Source organism: Thunnus maccoyii, chromosome 2 (genome assembly GCF_910596095.1).
Source record: "Thunnus maccoyii chromosome 2, fThuMac1.1, whole genome shotgun sequence".
NCBI classification, from domain to species: Eukaryota; Metazoa; Chordata; class Actinopteri; order Scombriformes; family Scombridae; genus Thunnus; species Thunnus maccoyii.
The window spans coordinates 11,269,178-11,289,666 of record NC_056534.1 but is presented as its reverse complement, the minus strand read 5'-3'; the positions used below and the strand labels follow the sequence as shown (position 1 = coordinate 11,289,666).

The window sequence follows — 20,489 nt, the reverse complement described above, 5'->3', positions numbered from 1 at the left end:
GTAAATTTATTCTATCCTTTTCATGTAGAAAAGATTTTAAGTCTGTAGCCTTTACATGAGTTTTAATACATATTATTCACCATGAAGCTTAAAAAAGTGACAGTGACTCTAAGACGATAAATGCATTTTTTTCTATTAGCCTGTAAAAATCTTACAACTAGTGGCGCCGTTTGTAACCGTTGACCAGCGGGTGGCGCCACTCGAGAGGCCATGTTGTACAGATCAATTTTAGCATAACTTCATCAAATGTGACTCTTCTTTTTCTTTCATCAGCCTTAGTTGCACTTAGTCTGCCTCAGGTGAGTCCCACCCTTTCTTCTTAATGTTTTGATTTTTTATGTCTTAATTCCTTGTTGGATAATTACCTTTGTGTAAGCTAGCTGAACTACTTTCAAACTGCCTCAAATTTTCTTTGATATCCCTGTGGAGTATGGGGACCCAAATATGGAAATTAATAAATGTGGAAATGCATAAATAAATACTTAAATGTAGAAAAAAATAATATGATTTTTTTTTTTTAAAAAAAAGCACATTTATTTCCTTTATTAATTTAGTATTTTTAGGGAACATTTTAATTTACTTATTTTTAATCAGTCTTACTTACTTATTTATTTCCTGTATCACTTTTTGGCCACCACAGCAGAGTTGACACTGATTAATGACATGATTAATGATTTGTTTGACATATTTACAACCCACATTCTGTAGGATTTATTTGAATGTAGGGCTCATTCGTATCCCAGTAAAATCCCCATTAGTGCTGTCCTGTAGCAGCTTTCCTGAGTTTATCTGCAGAGCTTCTTGACAGTCTGTCTGTCTGCTGTTAAACTGACTGTTAAAGTTAAAGATCCCCCCTTCACACGTTTTAAGATATATAAAGATACTTTGGTTTGAATAATAATTTGTGTCTAATATGGTTTTTCCCCCAAAAAATGCCTAGTTAGAAATTCTTAAAAAAATACATCTACTCCTTCTCTCATTGAAAAATCCTGAATCTATGAATATGCACATATTTTTCATTTCAGAAGTTTAACTGCTGAACACAAGAAATCTCTTCCTTCACTGAAAAGTCCATTCTCAGTGTATGTGCACTGAAGGCATCACACTTGTTTAAGTTGGATACAGGACCACAATTAGGCCTAACTCCCAAACTAGTTGTGATTTCAAGTAACACTTGCAGGTAATGCCGAGTTTAAGATGATATCTGAACAGGTATTACAGACACACAGCAAGTTTCCGACTGTTTTCTTCAGACTACAAACAATAAGAGTCTCTGAGGAGTTTTAACCCTCAAACTTTATTTAGCAGTACATTTATTCAGCTCAACATTTCAAGGCAAAACACTATCTCATGTTCATAAATTGAGAAATGTGTCTTAAAATGGAAATTTAAAGTTTGATAAACTTAAAATTCATAAAACGTCTATATTTATGTTAAGTTAATGACACAAGATAAGTTGATTCTGCTTAGTGATATTTTACAATGACCATACATGATCAGTCATAAGGCGTGTATGCAGACACACACATAAACCCTTCTTTGTTCCCTCTTTTCTAATACTTGACATATGACATAAAATTATATAAAAGTTTTTAAAATAGATTTATATGCATTTATTTATTTTAATGGTTTGATTACTGTCCCAGTATTTACCAAGTCTTCGAATAACAAAATATTCCAAGTCCTTTTACTCGCAAAGTAATAAGAGTAACTGTACTGCACAAAAACATTTGTTCATCTTAAGCTTTTACATTTTGTTGTGTGCATATGTGTGTGTGAGATTAATGATGATGTGTGTGACGTCAGGGTGTCTCCATTGCCACCATCTGCTCCTTATAGCAGACAAACACTGGCCAGCAGTTTGTGTGTGGCACTGAATTAATTTCACATCAGGGAGCACGAAAGCAAACTCACCAGACACTCTTCTTTTCCTCTCGGCTTCTCTTTTACTCACGTTGTCTCAGAGTGAAAAATATCCATATTTGAGAGCACACACACAGTTATGTGCAGACCAGTCACTGGTCATACTGTCAAAATTAAACAATTTCTCTCAAATATAGCATGCTTTATTCATCTAATGTATTGAGCTATTTAGCCCTCATCATGAGGTTGTATTTAGTTATTGAAAAATTGGGATTTTTACATGTTGATGGATTAAATAGGTTATACTGTAACCTATTTGGTAAAAAAAATAGGAAAACTTGACTGTAATGTCTTGTATTTATGGTCATCTGTACTTTTCTTGTAACCCTTTATTAACTTAGTATTTATGGTGATCTGACCAAATGATGGACTATATACAGTCCAGACAGTAAGTATTTGGACAGTTAACACATTTTTGGCTAGACAGCCACAGACCAACCCTATTACCCCAAGTGTCTGTCCGTCACTGACTGACTCATTGAGTGATGAAGTTATACACCATTGGTCGGCCGGCCCAGTGTTGGAGTTTCCCCATTGGCCGTTGCTCTTTCAAAATGAATCAGTGCAAACAGTTTCTATTATGTCCTAAGGAGGCGTTTACAGCAGAGTGAGCACAGTACCAAAATGCTTCAGCACATTCAGTTTGAGATAAAACAATGAACTACTATATTACAAATTGCCAAGTGTCAGCTTTAATTTGAGTATGTTTACATCTCTCTCAGGGAGATTTTTTAGAGTATCTTGGAGTTGGGGGAGTGTCTAAACCACAAGGCTTATCCACAGGGGTTCCTCAAGGGTCAGTGCTCGGTCCCCTTCTCTTTCCAATATACACTACCTCACTTGGTGCAATCATCTGCTCCCATGGTTTCTCATACCATTGCTATATGGGCGATACCCAATTCTTCCTATCGTTCCTGCCAGAAGACCTCACAGTCTCGGCACGGATCTCGTCATGCCTTGCCAATATCTCAGCATGGATAAAGGAATGCTACTTTCAGCTTAACCTCTGAGTTCCTTGTCATCCCAGCTAGTCCATCTATACAACAACAGATCCGTATCCAGCTCGAATCAGCCCAACACATGCCCACAAAGTCTGCCCGAAATTTTGGTGTCATGATTGATTACCAATTAACATTTAAGGTTCATGTGGCCTCAAGTGCGCAGTCGTGTCAATTAGCCCTGTACAACATCAGGAAGATCAGACCCTCCCTGTCTGAGCATGCAGCACAGTTCCTGATACAGGCTCTCCTAATATCACGTATTGACTACTGCAACTCCTTTCTGGCAGGCCTCTCCGCATGTACATTCAAACATCTGCAGATCATCCAGAACACAGTGGCACGTCTGGTCTTCAACCAGCCCAAAACAGCACGTGACTCCGCTGTTGATATCCCTCCACTGGCTCCCGGTTGCTGCCCGCATCAAATTCAAAGTTCCCGGTGGTGGAACGAGTTACCAAACTCCACTTGATCCACAGAGTCCCTCTCAATCTTTAAGAAAAAAGCCAAAGATCCAGCTCTTTCATGAACACCACCGCACCTGATGGACTCTATACATTTCTTACATCCTATCAAACCTGCATTTAGCTTTATGGCACGTCTTATTCGAGTTCCCGACTAGTTCCTTGCTTGTGTTGTATTAACTCTCATGTGTACGTCGCTTTGGATAAAAGCGTCTGCTAAATAAAATTGTAACATTGTAATATCAATAAAGAAAGGACTACATAGTGCCCAAAGTTTAGCAGTTCACACGTACTTGGACATTTGGATACTAAATGTGTCTTGGGCAGCTATGTGTCGTTTCGACGTTAGTTCATGCACAAAAGAGCTCATGTGGCTCAGAGTTGATAAAGAGTTACATATATATATATATACATATACATATATATATATATATATATATATATATATATATATATATATATATATGTTTCATTCCAAGACAAAAAGAAATTGTGTCCAAACTCATTTTGTAAAAGGTGACAGGGTTTTCAAATGTTAGTCTTACTGGAGTGAAAGTGTTTCTCAGACTTATAGGTTACTTCCTGATAATTACTGAATGAAACCGTAAACAGTTCAGAAACTCTCTGTTTCACTCTCACACACTTTCACTGACTCTACTTAGCACTTACCAGCAGATGTTTGTGTGTTTAGACGCTAATGATTATAAACTTGTCATCGGCAATGATTGACCACCTGTGTGTGTGAGTGTGTGTGTGTGCATCAGCGTGGACTCTGGTCCACATGAGCATCTGCTGTACTCCACTCTTCACCCATACCGCACACTCCATTATCCCCTAGCACAGCGTGTGTGTCAGCGCTGCAGGTGCCACATTAAGGTGATGTGTTTAATCATCAATTCAACCAAGGGACTGCCCTCTTCACACGTACATGTAACACCTTGTCTCAGGCTTTTGGTAACAGCGAGGTCAGCTGGTAGTCCAGCCGAGAGGGGACTTTCACCAAGGGCTGCAGTGTGTGTTTGAGTGTGTGTGTGTGTGTGTGTGTTGGAAGACTGTTTTTTGTAGATGGGCTGGATGGGAAGCATTTAGAAGTTCTTCATTAGACTGTGTAGTACTGGTTAGTTTGAAAAAAATTTATAGTTTAGGGAGTGTAATGATTTTTTCTTGGTGTTTTTAAAGTAGGTCTACAGTGTGAGATCGTAACAGGTGTGTGTATATGTGTGACTGAAAGGAAAGAACAACACAAGAAGCAAAGTTGTGCAGTTTTGGTGCATTTTTAAGTGTGTGCACATTCTTGTGAACACTGAGGATGCCGAATTCCACCATCAACTTCTACGCCCTGTCGCAGTCATTCAGCTTCTCTGACATTATCGTCATAGTAACCTACTTTCTTCTCAACCTCGCTGTCGGCATCTGGGTAAGAGTCAGAGGTGCATTTGTGTGTGTTTTCTGCTTGTGTGAATGTTTGTATGGACGGACGCTTGTGTGTAACTCTTGTTTTCTCCGTCAGTCATCATGCCGGGTGAGCAGGAATACTCTGAGTGGATATTTCTTGGCTGGACGGGACATGGCCTGGTGGCCGGTGAGTGTGTATCTTTCATAATCTGTTCTGTAGCATCTCTAATACTCATGATGTTGTTTTTGTATATATAAAAAAGAGAAGTTTCTAATTCTTGTTCTGTATTTTTGATCTGTAATGGGATGAAGCTTTATCTGATAAACTTTTAGAAGTGTCTGGTTGTAAATGTCAGTGTGCGTGGATATGAATATAGATTAGTGATTTTTGGCAGCATTAGGCATGTCCACAAACAAGCTGTATGTGGGTTATGCTTAGAGCTGCAACAATAAGTTGATTAATCAACTGGAAGAAAATGAATCGCCAACTATATAGTGATAATCAATTAGTTTTGAGTGTTTTTTTAAGAAAAAAATACCAAAATCCTCTGGTTCCATTCTCTTAAATGTGAATATTTTCTTGTGATATTTGCTTTGATAGTAAACTGCATTTCTTTGGGCTGTGGGCTGTTGATCCGGACAAAACAAGACATTTTAGGTTGCATCATGGGCTTTGGGAAACAGTGAATGACATTTTCATCATTTTCTGGCATTTTATAGACAAAAAAAACTAATCAGTTAATTGGGAAAATAATTGTCAGATTAATCAATAGTGAAAATAATCATTAGTTGCAGCCCTAGTTATGATGTAACGTGGCCTGCCTGTGTGTCAAATCATGTATGTAACCTCTGTAAATATATTGAATCCTGTATTATTAATTAATGTAATCAGTGGATTAAAAAAAAAATTCAAATGTCCGTGTGTTTGTGCAGATTGGAGCGTCTCTGTTTGCCAGTTCAGAGGGCTCAGGTCTGTTTATTGGTTTGGCTGGGACTGGAGCAGCTGGAGGCATCGCTGTCACTGGCTTTGAATGGAACGTGAGTATAGACAAACATCTATTCAACAAAACGTTATGAGACACTATTAAAATTTATCTATTAATAGTACCATAACACAATATAGTCTGGAATGAAGCAGAGATGGCCTGCTAATCTCTGTACATGCTATTTCTTTTGTGGTGTATTGTATTAATACGACTGACCAGACAAATGATTTGTGCAAGAAAAACAACACTGAGCTACAATAACTGAAAAGAAAACAATTGACATGTAAAATTTCAAAAGCTATTTTACCAGACTACCTCTTGGAAAATGGCTGTCTAGACTTAAAAAACTGATTAAATTACTGTTTCCTTTTTTTTGTCTGAACTTCCCCAAATAGCTGTAACAGACAGCCAGCAGCAGGGGGCACTAGCAGAACTCTTTAATGCCACAAAGCCAAATTAAGCCTTAGACATGAGGCATGAGTCACTCCGTTAAAGACAGCAGCAGCACAAAAGCTCCTGCATACCAAGCACATAATGAGTTAAAACTTTTACTTCAGTTTGATTTTTCTGCCTGAGACGACTGTTGTGGGGAATCTGGTCAAACCTCTCTGTCCTCTTTCCATCTCCTTTCTGTCTTTCTCACAGGCCACCTATGTGCTGCTGGCTCTGGCCTGGGTTTTTGTGCCTGTCTACATCTCCTCAGGGGTTAGTTTGCACACACTCACACACACACACACACACAAACACAAGTGCGTGTCTGCTTGTTAAGGCTGGCTCTGCGGGTACATTTGGTGCCAGGTGCGGGTACATTTGGTGCCAAGAGACGCTGTCCTCACAAGCACTCCCCACCTATAAAATTCCCAAACAGGGTGTTACACTACACTGCACATAAATTTAACTGTCTTCGAATAACTAATAATAAATAATTACTCTTCATAATTTTATTCAAAACAGATGAAACTTGCCCACAGTTACTTTCTGCCCATTGGCAGGTTTATTAGTTTGCCTCAGTTGTGTGAGTGTGTTGAAATGTGTGTGTTCAGATCGTGACAATGCCGGAGTACCTGGGCCGTCGTTTCGGGGGAGAGAGGATCCGAACTTACCTGGCTGTCCTCTCACTGCTGTTGTCCGTCTTCACAAAGATATCAGTATGACAAGCAGATAAATCACACTGCCTTTGGTGTTATTTGGCCCCCTAGCAACACTATCTAATCCGAGTCTTCTGTGATGTGTTGTCTTTCTGTCGCCAGACTGACCTGTACTCTGGAGCCTTGTTTGTTCAGGTGTGTCTGGGATGGAACCTCTACCTGTCCACAGTCCTCATGCTGGTGGTCACTGCTCTCTACACTATTGCTGGTAGACAAATACTGTACATCTGTTACTACTGTTTTCATGTACTTTTTTAGAAACGATACATAAAAATGTTGTTGGCTGATATTAAAAGATTTCCTCAACACACTTACTTCCTTTCAGGCGGTCTTGCTGCTGTAATCTACACTGACACTCTACAGACATTTATCATGATTGTAGGTGCAATCATCCTAACAATTACTGGTATGCACAATTTCCATCATTTAAATGCACGGAGGAATTATGCAAACATATTTTCAGTCATAAAACAGCAGTTATTTTAAGGAAATATGTGTTCCTGGTCTGCAGCCTTTAACAAGATTGGTGGCTACAGTAACCTGGAGCGAGTTTACAGTATGGCGGTGCCAAGCAAGATCATTCCCAACAGTACCTGCCACCTGCCACGTCAGGACGCCATGCACCTGTTCAGAGACGCTGTCACTGGAGATCTGCCCTGGCCTGGCATGACCCTGGGGCTCACCATACTGGCCACCTGGTACTGGTGCACTGACCAGGTACATGTACATACTCACACAAACACATGCATGTGCATATACAGGCAAAGCAAGTGGAAACTACCAAAGCTTTGCATGTGAGTTCCTCTAAAGGCCGTTGAGGACTTACTCAGGAAAACCCAACTTCTCTTTCAAAATACAAACCCATTTTCCACATATAAGGTCTAAATAGCCAACTTTCTCTCCCTTATGTGTTCTGATGGCACTTTTTTTAAAATAACTGTACTGTTAAAAAGCTATTAACCATTTTCTTTCATGTTGTTTTGCTCTGTAGTTTCTGCCAAATGTAATGATAAGTTTCCAGCACATAGTTTAGGTAATAATCTTAGTGTTTGCCTTTGTTCTCTCCTCCAAATACTCAATCTCTAGAAAAGCTAATAAACAGACATTGTGGTGAGATTGTTCTGTCAACTACAGTTTAAAAAAAAAATAGAAATCTAAATTAATGGATCTACATCCGCTGAGGAAAGTCATGCAATATAATCAAAACCTCTAAAATAGCCACTAAATGGACCTTGTGGTGATAAAGTGTTGTCCACTATTGTTTCTAGGGTCAAGAATGAGCTTTCAATCACACTGTAATATTTGTTTGGTTTTGCTCACACTACTTGACCCAGAAGACTCCATTCTACTAATGTGGCTGCTTCCAGAAATCTTAGCAAAAGGAAAGACAGAAAGTTCAGGCTCCACCCTGTTGCCCAGATGAAGATTTTGTGCCAAACCCAAACTCAAGGCTTTAAAAATCCCTTCAGAAAACTAAATGCTACATTTATATTCTGTCTGTGAGTCAAAGACATACTAAAAATACCTTACTGTACACATACACAATCACCTAACTGTTAAAGATTATACCCATTTCAGTTGTGTGGGTACACGGTCTAGGCTTCATTATGTACTTTCACTTTCAGCATGATAAACTTATGAGATATATACTGCTGCAAGATTCTTCAATCAATGGTGGATTTACCTGAGCAAGTCCAGTCAAAAAAAAACCAAAGCAAGAATATTTCATCAATAGTCAATAATAATGTTATTTTATTTATAACATTCACTTTTGGTCCCATATCAGTGTTTAACATCACATATAAACATGTTCTTTACATCTGCATAAGTCATCAATGACATCTTCCAAATATGTGAAAGCCATCACATCACCCTCACACCATCAGTAACCAATCACAGTGGTTATCAACACAAGAGCCACTTGTATATCAGTGGGCTGACATTGTTTGTCACACATACATTGCATCTGTGTGTGTCGGATATGGACACAATATTCCAGTACAATTTTCCGAAAAAGAAAAGCACGAGGTAATTTAGAAATATTTTTTCAGAGAATTGTTACTACATCATAGAGTATCACAGATGACCACCGTTGTGGCATGTAGTAAGAAAATACCCTGCCTCTTGAGGGAATCTTTCTCAAATGTATCTGGTTATGCATTTATGCACATTTGTAAACACACAAATATCAGCTGATATGTCATTATCAAGTTTATTCTCTCACAGATATCACTATCTGCCTCTAAAATTAGTACATTACACAGGAGCCATTTACCAGGATGCATTTTTGGAAATTCATGTGATTCATTTACAGACAGTGCCTTTCAAAACATATTATCAAATAAACTGTTAAACCCTAGTTAACAGTCAAAAAAATCCCATTTACTTAGCCTCAGAGCAGAGTCATGTATTCTTTAGCAGGAAGTTTATAACATCTTTGTGTACCTGAACTGGCCCACTGTTCTACCTAGCAGGCTTGTTATTTTGAGGCACTTTCTTCTGGGAGGCTCCGCTTCGTGCCTTCAAGTGTTTTAAATTGCTCGCTTTTGAGAAAGATACTCCTAGTAACCCTGATTGGTTGGCTGGTGGCTGTGGCGAAGCGTGATCTGCCTTTCTGTAGCCCGGGCTGTGGCGTCGTGGTGACCGACCAGAGCGTGTCTCTGGCTGCAGCGTTTGACCCTGCCAGTAACGGTGGCCTCCAATCACAGGGCCTGCTGCTCGGGTGGGGCGGTGAAAACTTCCTGGTTTAGCAATGATTACTTTAGGTCCTCTCAGTCTTGCATCTCGACCAGGAGATCTAGAGCCCTGGAACAACTAAACAGATAGAAGAAGCAGAGAGAGATGAGTAGGACATCATGAAGTCCAAAAGAATTACACATAGTGCCTGTAGGGGAAATCCTCCACTACCTATTTCATACATGGAGTACCTCAGGGATCAATCCTCAGTCCTTTACTATTTTCTATCTATATGCTAACTTTAGGTCAGATATTTCAAAAGCATCATATCAGTGCAATTTTTATGCAAATGATTCACAGATCTACTTTAATTCTAAAGGTCAGGGTTGCAACTAACAATGACTGTCATTACTGATTATTTACTACATTAATCAATTAATTGTTTGGTCTATACAACACCAGAAAACAGTGAAAAATGCTTATCACAGTATCCAGAAGACAAGGTGACATCATTAATGTCTTGTTTTGTCCAACCAACATACCAACAATCAAAACGATTCAATTTACTATGATGTAATACCAAGAAAAGAAGCCAATTCTCACATTTGAGGACCTGGAGCCATCAAATGTTTGCTTGAAAAATTATTTAAATGATTAATCGATTATCATAATAATGGTCAATTAGTTTTGTTTCGGTCTACTTATTGTTGCGGCTGCATAAATGATGTCATGAAACGGAGCACTCGACAGATCTGCCTTAGACAAGTAAAAATCTCAGAACTTTCTTATATTATCATGGGCTCTGACAATTCATCTCAGTGTCACGTTTGATAAGCTTAATTTTGATCAGCATCTGAATTCTGTTGTCCAATCTTGCTTCATGCATCATTGTAACATTACTATATTACTGAGGTTATATGCAATCACCTTTTTTGTTATTAGATAAGATCTTTATTCCTATTTGGGTCAATACAACCTACTGTATTGTAGCTTCAACTGGTTCAGAACAACAAGAATAGATCCAACAGGTGATTGCATACAACCTCAATTTTAGCACCTTTACATTGGTTGTCTGTATGTTTTAGAGTAGATTTTAATGATTATCTTTAAGGCATGTAAGGGGTTGGATCCTGACTATATTTCTGACCTGCTAACCCTTCTCCTAAAAACACATAATTTCAGAATAGCATTTTCTGTCTTTTTTTCATTGTTCTACTTCTGTGCTTTTACTAAATTCATTCTTTAGTTTCATCTGTTAAATTGGACTTTATTTCAATCACATTTATTTATATTTTATTACACTATACATTTCTTGTTTTTATGTCTTTTGAAAGGTGCTATTTTTCTGTATTTGCAGGTGATTGTGCAACGGTCCCTGTCTGCTAAGAACATGAGCCATGTGAAAGGAGCATCTCTCCTGGCTGCCTATCTGAAGATGCTGCCCTTTATCTTCATCATCCTCCCTGGCATGATCAGCCGTGCTCTCTATCCAGGTGCATGCACACACATGTTGGCACACACACAAACACATTTAAAAAAAGGGTAAGTTATGTTTACTGTCAGCAGGTAGTGTCTTGCTTTGGACACCACTGGCGAAACACACCCATTTTGATGGTTTTATGCGTGTGTGTGAGTGTGTCAGAGTCTGTGTCTTCCCTGGAACTCTGGATTATCACTGAATCATGCCGCCTCCCTGTTCAAACCGCCTCCCTGTTCATGCCAAGCATTACTCCTGGAAACCTCTGCTCTTTTTTACTCAGTGATTATGCAATAAACATTAAAAAAAGAATTTGACAGCAATGTGTCATTATCTACTTGTGTTAATTACGGCTGCAAATAACTATTTTTCTTGATTCATCGATTAATCATTTGCAGTAGTGTCTTTATAGTGCTTGTTTTGTCCGTCCAACAGTCAAAAACTCAAAGATGTTCAATTTACAATGGTATGAAAAGGGGAAAACAGTAAGACCTCACAACTGAAAAGCTGGAACTAAGTACGATTTTGGTATTTACTAATCAATTATTAAAATGGTTACCAATTAATTTGCTGTTGATTTCATAATAGACTAACTGTTTCAGCTCTACAACTAACAATATTTTCTATTAGTGATTTACCATTGATCATTTTTTTCAAATAATCAATTCATGGTTTAGTCTAAAAAAGTTTAAAAAAAATAGTGAAAAATAATTTCATAGTTTCCAAGACCCAATGTTTAGACCAACAGTCCCAAATCCAAAGATTTACAATGAAACAAATCCCCACATTTTAGGGGCTTAAATGTAGTATTGAAATAATTTCTACTGGGTGCTTACCTGTCCTATATGCCTGTGTGGTGAGGGATGACCATGTCTGCGCAGGTGCTGTGATTGGCGGATGAGGTCAGAGCTGTCCTCTGACTGGCTGGGTTCCCGCAGATCCAGCATGCTCTGAGAGAGGCGGGCCATCATGTTGACCCCGTCACCTTGGCGATGCCCGTGGCCTGACCCTGTCGTGACTCTGTTGGTCAACGGGTCGCTCGGCTGCTGCTGGGAACAATCATAAAACTCCTCGTCTGATGCCGTGGAAGCACTTGAAGGTTCGTCATTGGCTGCTCGGTCACACATGACCTTAGTGCTGTCTTGGCTGCCATCGCCATTGCTGCCAGAGTCCCCGCCATCCTTATTTGATGTAAGGCGGCCACGGCCTTGTGTTACATCTTTCTCGGTTCTCTTTTTGGTAGGACAGCCATCGGGGATGTCCTGTGGGTCAATTTTTATCAGAGTGACCTTTGCTTCACTAGGCTGCTCTGAGGGTGCAGGTTCAATGACCAACTGCAGTGTGCGGCGTTTAGGAACGGGAGTTGCTGCAATTTGTGCCTCTGGAGTTTGTCTAGCATTGTCTGTTGGCTGTGAATCTGCAGTAACGTTGGATTCACATGTGGGAGTGTGTGCATTTGGTTTGTGAGTGTCCTGTGTTAGAGGAGTGCTGGGCTGCTGAGGGGGGCCTCGGGAATCTGTTGCATCAGTTTGGTCTTTACTTGGAGCTGTGTGTTTCTGCTCTTTGAGCTGTTTATTGGTTGGGCTCACAGGAGTGGAGGCTTCAGCACTTGTATTCCCAGAAGGAGGTTCTGCTGTTTCTGCAGCATTCGCATCCTGACCAGACGCAGGTGCCTCAGTCTGTGCTGGTAGTGTCAGCGGTGACTTGAAGCGTATTGCCTGACTGACCTCAAACCGCTCTGACCTCTGCAAGTGGACCTGATTGGCACGCTTTTCATCCCTGATGTTGATGAAACCAATCACATCGCTCGGCGGGTCTGGCTCTGGCCAGGTGGGAAGGTACGGAATCAGGTACGCTTTCTCCAGATGGGCCAATCCAGGATGTATGGGTGGCTCTTCTGAAACATTCTTAAGACGTCCTTTCCTAAATTTTAGCCCAGTGGGATTCTGGGAATTTGAGTTCTTGTTGCTGGAGTTCTGGTCTGATGAGGTGGGACTTGTGTGAGTCCCTGTGACAACAAGGGCATATTTGGGATTGATAAGCTTCCTAGCAACAGTAGCTGACACCGGAGCAGGAGCTGCCTGAGGGAGCGGGTCAGGGATTGGTTCATCTACCATTGGAACCTTGCTGAGAGACACACCTCTGGACATGAGGAAAAGGTCCCGAAACTGCAGGTCGAAGGTCTCCACTGCCTGCCCTGTGATCACTGTGATGAGGTTACGGTCCAAACGAGAGGAGGACCAGGTGAAGCTGGAATAACACAAACATGCAGACATTATTTCACACCAGTGTTTCCTTTTTATCTGCTATTCTGAATGTCACTTAGATGTATCACAGCTTTTCCAGCCTGCTAAATCTGTCCCAGTTTCTGTTTGTCCCAAAAACACTTTCTTCTATGTCATAACACCCATAGAGAAAACCCATGTTACTTTTAATCATTACATCAGACAATTGTACCCTGAAGTCATGCATCACATTATGCTCTTTGATCACATGATTCTTGCATGTTTGTCCTCAATTTCCTGGTGGAACAGCACTAGTGAGATACAGTCTAAGACTGCATGCAAAGATGTTGGTAAATAGGTAACTACAAGACCAAAATGACAGAGAACTGAAAAGTCTGTGTGTGTTGAGGTGAAGGTTTACAATGCTGGAAAATCTACATCATTTTCAGAAATTAGCTCTTACAGATACAGTTCGGCATGCTTTCAGTGTCTGCCCAAGGAAAAAATTATTAGTGGGTAGAATTTTTATGTAATTATAGCATCTTGCAAATTATTTTGATGGTATAAGTAATTTTTTGTAAAGAAATGAGACATTACCGGTGAAAACTGGTGGTGTCACTGTGTTGCTTTGAGCCCATTCATTTCAGTATTTCTGGATGGGATGGTGGGAGGCGGGGGTGTATATTTGCATGCACTGCTGTCAGCCCCAGTGTTTTTGTCTGATACTAACACTGGGAGGTACCAAAGTTATAAATTTTATAATTCTAGACGTAGTGGCTTTAATGGATATTTTTGCTCACTTTGGGGCAGCTCAACAAGCTGAAAACTCAACACTGACATATTATCATCTTATTAGGTTGTTGTGGCAAAAGTGTTAGCTACCAGTTGTCTATTAACACATCCAGCATTGGAATCATGTCATTATTCAGACTCGCATTAGCTTCGTTTTGGTCTCCGCCAACTCCTGATGAAAATATCTGTCTATTTGGCTGCTAAATGCCACACTATCTCACCAGCTGGTCATTAGCTTTGTTGGTCTGCCGTTCGGTGCAGGGCAGGTAGAGTAGATTGGGTAGAGTGAGTTTATCAGAGCTTTTTGCTGTAAACAGCTGCCTGCTGCTACTGGAAACTGAAGTAGACTGGATGAGATGCGGATGTGGGCCAGAAAACCAAAATACTGAACTGAAAGACACCAAAACACTCCACAGAGTGAAGAGGAACTGCAGAGTTGGCCGATTAATATCTGTGGGTTTTTCTTAGAGTGATCCCTTTTCACACACACAGTCATTTGATCGATTTGTAATACAAAAATATTGATTAGTGCAGCTTTAACTACATGAGTAAAGTATATTGTATAAAGAAATGCACTGTGTAGATGCATAATAGTGCACACTCATAACACTGCTCACCTGTATGAACCAGAGATGGCTCTGTCTCCATCTACCAGGAGAAACTTCTGGCTCAGAGAACCACGCAACTTCTGTGCCGACCGTGTAAAGAACTCCACTCCTCCGCAGCAGCGCACACGCAGATTCTGCACAAACACACACACACACAAAGGTTTAATGCTACATAGAAAGAGGCTCTTGGGATTTGTTGTTGACAAAAGGAAGGATTTTAGTGAACAAAAGAGAAATCAGGGTGAGACAAGAGAATGGGGAAACAGTAAAAAACAAGTTTTCATGTTGCTTAATTACAGCGTTTCTCTATTAATACCATCGTAACCTCGTGTTTGCTGACTCTACAGGTTAGAGCATGGACTGTATCAATGTGTGTACATGCTTGTATGGCACACCCTGCAGTGTTTGTCTTCAGCCCTGTGATAAGGGTGTGGCTCCTGGCCGAGTGTTACCTCATAAGTAAATCTTCTGTGTGAAATCTCACAGGAGACACTAACCATAGATGTCGTAAATACTCATCATAACAACAGAGATGGCATATGACAAAGAAGTTGAAAGAGAGGGGGTCTTGTGGTTAAAGCTATGAGGAAGAAAGAAGGAGAAACGAAAGAGAAAACTTTACAGAAAGTAAAGTGAGCCTGTGTGTGGTTTGTCTAATTGCCTTCAGCACAGACGGGAATGTGCCTAATATCTCTATGACTTCCAGTCTAAAATATTTACAAAATTCCCCATGAAACACTAAGTGTTTTCTGTTACTGCCTAGACCAGTTTAACTCAGAGAGACAAAGAATGACAAAGAAATTCAGCCTATAGAGACCAACAAGCTGCTGCATGAACCTTATCAAGGCCTGCAGGCAAAACCTGTTACACCTATGTCAATCATATGCCATACATTCAAACAGTTTTTTGCGTTAAATTATACTTTGGAAAATGTATCTTTCACTAAACATTTTATTTAAAATGCTGGCAATGGAACTTTTTCAAATAAACTATTTTATTTTATGCTGTACTTATCAAGAGTAGCCATCTATCCAACTAGCTCATCTCCCAGCTTATCAAAACTTCATCTGGGCGTGTTCATCTGTGTGTGCGTGTGTTCATCTGTGTGTGTGTGTGTGTGTGTGTGTGTGTGTGTGTGTGTATACCTTTAGGTGTCCACGGTGCATATCAGCTCTTCCACACATGGAAAGGAAACAGGGGACCGCAGCCATGTCAATGATTATGTATACAGGAACTTTACGTTTGTAGGCTGCATCCAGCAGGTCTCGAAAGATATCCACATCTGTAAACACATCCATCACCACAGCTATCACCTACACACACACACACACACACACACACACACACACACACACACACACACACACACACACACACACACACACACACACACACACACAAAAACATCACATACACAGGAAACCACAAATGGTGTTAGTGTTTCCTGGTCTGTGAGGGTGGGTTCGATTTAAGCTGCTCTTATCAACAATATTAAACCCATTAAAAATCTCAAAGGAAGTTGGGCACTTATGAGAACTGCATTCAAACAATAAATAACCCCCCCCCCCAAAGACAGAGAATATTTTAATTGTGATGAACCTAGAAGTTGCATAAAGAGACTGCTAGAAACACAGAATGTTTTGCAGAGTGGTGATAAAAAGTGAAGTGACAGGACAGTGTTTGTTCTGCAGGTTCATCAACTTGCCAACAATAGTGCCAGCATTGTACTCTTCACACAGCGCTGTCTACTCACTTCTCATCTGCCACATAGTGATACATTTAATACAAGGCAGCAGCCCCAAAGATTGAACACTTGGTGAATAAACTGAACAAGAAAACAATGAATTGCTGTTAATAAGTGAAGCTTGAAGTTTTAATTATTACGACAGGTTTCAACTCAACTTCATTGTCATTATACTTGCGGACAATAAAAAAATATTTTGTGGATAAAGTTATAAAAACTAGAAGGAAGATTTAATAACAACCTTGGGGCACATATAACACCGACCGCACAGTGAAAAGATATCTAACGTTAAGTCAATTAAATTTGGCCTTTAAGTTTTTTTCTTTAGCTCTGGGGTGATATTTGACTATGATGTGTACATGCATGTGCCAGCATTCATGTATGTGAGAGGTAAAAGTGATGCGTAGGGCGCTGGCATTTAACGCATTCATTGACGTCAGGGCTTCTTTTTTTTTTTTCCCGCAGGCGTGTCAAGACCAGGCTTGTTTCATTAAAACTTTGCTGGGTGCATGTGTGAGAGTGGTTGAGGCCAGACAGGACAAAAGGAAAACAATGAGAAATGAAGAAGTGAGCAGAACCCTAAACAGATAGAAAAGAACTGCTGAGGATCAGATTCAATCAAAAAAGCCAATTTCATGTTATGTTTGATAGATATGACTTTGTTAGCCCAGAATATAACTGCATAGCTATAAGTACTGAATGGAGAAAACAGCTGAGGAAGTCAAATCTGTGATCAAAACAATCATTCTCACTCTGTCAGTGCTTTAACATGTAGTAAGTGTTATTGAATTATAGAGAGTGGACAAACATCCGGACCATAAAATGCAATCTAACACAATAGCCCTGCAATGCCTTTGTCAGACAAGCACTGATTTGTAGATTGTGGTGTTGTGGTGCTGAACTGCAAATGATTATTCATTCATTATTTACACTGAGCAGCCAGAAAAATATTAAAACCACAGTCCTTTAGTTTTTGTTGAGAATACTTCTGTAATTTTATATCGGTCTGAAATCATAGGATATTTTATGATATCAATAAGGCAAATGCAGGCAAAATCATATAAATAATCAAACTCATGTTTCACTGTCATCTATCAAATAATACCAAACTCTTCATATGTATGAAAATAATACATCAATAACTGCTTTTGTGAGTGTAATTGCTCGGAAATATTAGTGTGGAAAACAGAAGTGAGTACAACAATGACATTTTAAATTCATATCATTGTCATTGTGTCTGCTGGAAGTCTATAAATGATAATATTGAATTACTGCACAGATACAGTGTTGACTCAGTTCTCTGGTTTGAGTCTCTGTGTTGGAGTGTTATTGCATTGGACTTTAACATGTTAAAAGGTGTTTTGGCCATGCAGCTTGTATGGATACAATGTGATATGCAATGTATGATACAATATAATGAAATCCAATACAACAGCACAACTATAATCTAAAAAAAGAAGTGAGTTGTACCAATTTATCTCTGACACACTGTCAGTAATGCTTAAAAATTCTGGGTTGCATAAAGGGAGCAGGTTATTTACTCTGTTGTATTAGATTTCATTAAATGTACAAGGGTTTTTATTCTTTTTTAACTCAGGATATGATGAGTTTTTGTAACTTTGTATATCTGATTTTGTTGGAGTCTCGTGGAACTTTTTCAATCACTGCATTATAACATAGCATCATCATCATCATCATCATCATCTTCATGTCTACCTTCTGGGCTGATGCAATGCTCTTGCGCACCACCTCCTTGATGTGCGTGTTCCCCTCAGTTGGAGGTTGGGTGTACACGGTCACGCGCGTGACCCCCCGGTAAGAGCTGGCCTCGGGCCAACCGAGGTCCAGCTCCGCCACTGAGGCCTCAGACCGGTCTGGCCAGTACTGGAGCGACACCTCGCCGTCTCCCCCTTCTTCCCCGGATCCTGGGGTGATGGGAACCGGTCCTGGTGTCTCTGGTTTCGGGTGATGCTCGTACCCGGGCCGGTAGGCCTCCGCTATGTGAACAATCCGCTCCAGCTCCGGTCCAGACAGGAACTCCCGGACGCCATTCTTGCTGATGTAGTCCCTGAATGCGTCTCGGCCCCCGGTGATGAGAGACTCGAGCGCCAACCTTTGGTCCTCGCTGTAGAAAAACTCTGGTTTACTCTCACTCACGCGTAAGTTGACGTGGTGGTTGTCCAAACACTGGATCTGAGACAACGCCATGACTTCAAAATATCCACCGGTCAATAAATAGTTAAGAAATGAAACCGCTCTGACCCAGTTTCCACTCGCAGGTCCGCAGGGTCAAACCACGAAAAAGTGCGATCTGATATTCCGGTCCATAATGTATCCGCGTGACCTGGACCCAGCGAGGAGGTAAACAGATCCCTCCGGTCGGGAAAGATTTTAATCTGATGGCAGTAAACCGCTACAGCTGCTCTTCAACCCAGATCTCAGATTACTCTCACGAACTCAGGTGTTGTGAGAACAAAGCACCCCCCGCCCAGCGCCACGCCCTCCACCTGACAGGGGCCGGGCAGCCGCTGCAGCGACCCGGTTCAGCTGCTCCAGCCGCGGGGCCCGGCAGACATGGAGACAGAGGCAGAGGGAGACAGGCAGCTGTCTGGGTGGATGAGTGTGTCAGTGTGTGTGCCAGTGAGTCAATCCAAAGCGGAACGCAGACTTGAGATAGAGAAAGAAAAGATCTAATCCTCCTTTAAAATGTGTTGAAACTCTGCGTGACTCAGTTTAACTGTTGCGCTGACGAGTCAGTTTTCCTCTTTTTTTGTTGGAGCGCTGAAGTCTGACGGACACGCTTCACAGATGTTCAATGAATGCTCAGAAAAACCAACTGTAGAGTTCCCGAAAGACAAAAAAAAGTCGTAGATTTCACCAACGTGGCGGGTTCGAGTCTCAGCTTTCACTAGTTTAACATCCAAGGCGGGTTGTTTTCTTCAGTTTTCTGTGTCCCTCCAGACGGAAAGTTCATCGAGGTTCAGTGAACAGTGAAGAGCTGCCGGTGTGTGTCTGACCCTGGAATTCAGCAACGGAAGCTCGGTTACCGGGGGCTGAAAGGCGGAGTGTCCGGTAGTTGGTTGGGAAAGAGAGGGATTTTAACTCCACCCTCTTGCTTGGACAGAGGGAGAAAAATCTAGTTTTTCATCCCATGTCTGAACACTTACAAACAGACCAGTATCAAATAGCCTGCTCCCTTTGTGTAACCTATAATTTTTAAGCATTACTGACAGTGTGTCAGAGAGAAATTGGTACAACTCACTCGTTTTTTTTTTAAAAAAAGATTATAGTTGTGTTGTATCTATACAAACTGGGTGGACAAACACTTTTAAACATAAAGTCCAGTTCAACAACACCCCAACATAAGGGCAAACAGCGTAATAGCTAGTCCATTACTATTATAAATTTTACTGACGTTATGGGAACTTTAATGTTTTGTGGTTTGATGACTGTACTTTTTAACCTCTAAAACTTCCTGTAATAGGCTATTAGCTTATCAGCATTTTAAAAAAATAATCTTCTCAAGAAAAACTAGAATAGAGTGTCATCTGGGGCAATGCCCTATTTAGGTAATTCAGTGTAGATACCAAGTTTATTTCTAACCGGTGTAACTGCTGGTTAGTGATGTGTCACTGATAAAAACACTGTGAGAAATGACTAATGAATGTCTGAATCTGGGGTTTAGATTGAAATAAGTTCCTACATGTAGGAATTCAACCAACAGACAAGTGACATAACAGATCATTAAACATTACGCTAATGTGATAAACATGTCGGAGATCCTCATTACGCCAAGCACAGAATGGAGGTCAGAGATTAACTGTAGCAACTTTGGAGAAAATCATTGAAGGCCGCTTTTCTTTGTGTTTCTGATGTCCCATGTTAGTATTATGTTACAGAGCAGGGAGGTATTTCACGTGCGATCATATGTTGTTTACAGCCATCCGTGTGTGTTTGTGAATTAATGTGCATTTAGAGTACATGTATGCTTACTGTGTGAGCCAACAAGAGATAAATATAATAACTACAACTGCTACATTTACTGTTATTTAG

The 20,489-nt window shown here is 40.4% G+C and overlaps 2 protein-coding genes and 1 non-coding gene across 6 annotated transcripts in view; 1 reads left to right on the top strand and 2 right to left on the bottom strand.

The window, feature by feature from the left end:
• Positions 1 to 20,489, top strand: part of slc5a10 (solute carrier family 5 member 10) — a 31,472-nt gene that overhangs the window by 160 nt on the left and 10,823 nt on the right. The window contains exons 1-10 of one of the 4 annotated variants that reach the window (XM_042399022.1): positions 282 to 299; positions 4,617 to 4,802; positions 4,896 to 4,967; positions 5,714 to 5,818; positions 6,412 to 6,471; positions 6,810 to 6,914; positions 7,017 to 7,122; positions 7,240 to 7,320; positions 7,426 to 7,631; positions 10,948 to 11,083. In XM_042399022.1, the coding sequence (XP_042254956.1) occupies positions 4,695 to 4,802; positions 4,896 to 4,967; positions 5,714 to 5,818; positions 6,412 to 6,471; positions 6,810 to 6,914; positions 7,017 to 7,122; positions 7,240 to 7,320; positions 7,426 to 7,631; positions 10,948 to 11,083 (979 nt within the window). In that variant the 5' untranslated portion in view covers positions 282 to 299; positions 4,617 to 4,694. Of the gene's footprint in view, positions 1 to 6; positions 300 to 4,616; positions 4,803 to 4,895; positions 4,968 to 5,713; positions 5,819 to 6,411; positions 6,472 to 6,809; positions 6,915 to 7,016; positions 7,123 to 7,239; positions 7,321 to 7,425; positions 7,632 to 10,947; positions 11,084 to 20,489 lie in introns of those variants that run through there. The other 3 variants (XM_042399040.1, XM_042399030.1, XM_042399049.1) reach the window with 3 other exon arrangements.
• Positions 8,649 to 18,825, bottom strand: LOC121887895 (protein FAM83G). Its single transcript, XM_042399013.1, has 5 exons — positions 18,153 to 18,825; positions 15,838 to 16,005; positions 14,702 to 14,826; positions 11,904 to 13,317; positions 8,649 to 9,728 (listed from the first exon to the last, which is right to left on the bottom strand). Exons 1-5 carry the CDS (start codon positions 18,642 to 18,644, stop codon positions 9,378 to 9,380), a joined length of 2,550 nt encoding a protein of 849 aa, XP_042254947.1. The 5' UTR covers positions 18,645 to 18,825; the 3' UTR covers positions 8,649 to 9,377.
• On the bottom strand, positions 9,861 to 9,923 carry LOC121888861. Its single transcript, XR_006093343.1, has one exon. It is a non-coding gene; the product is annotated as a small nucleolar RNA SNORD78 (small nucleolar RNA).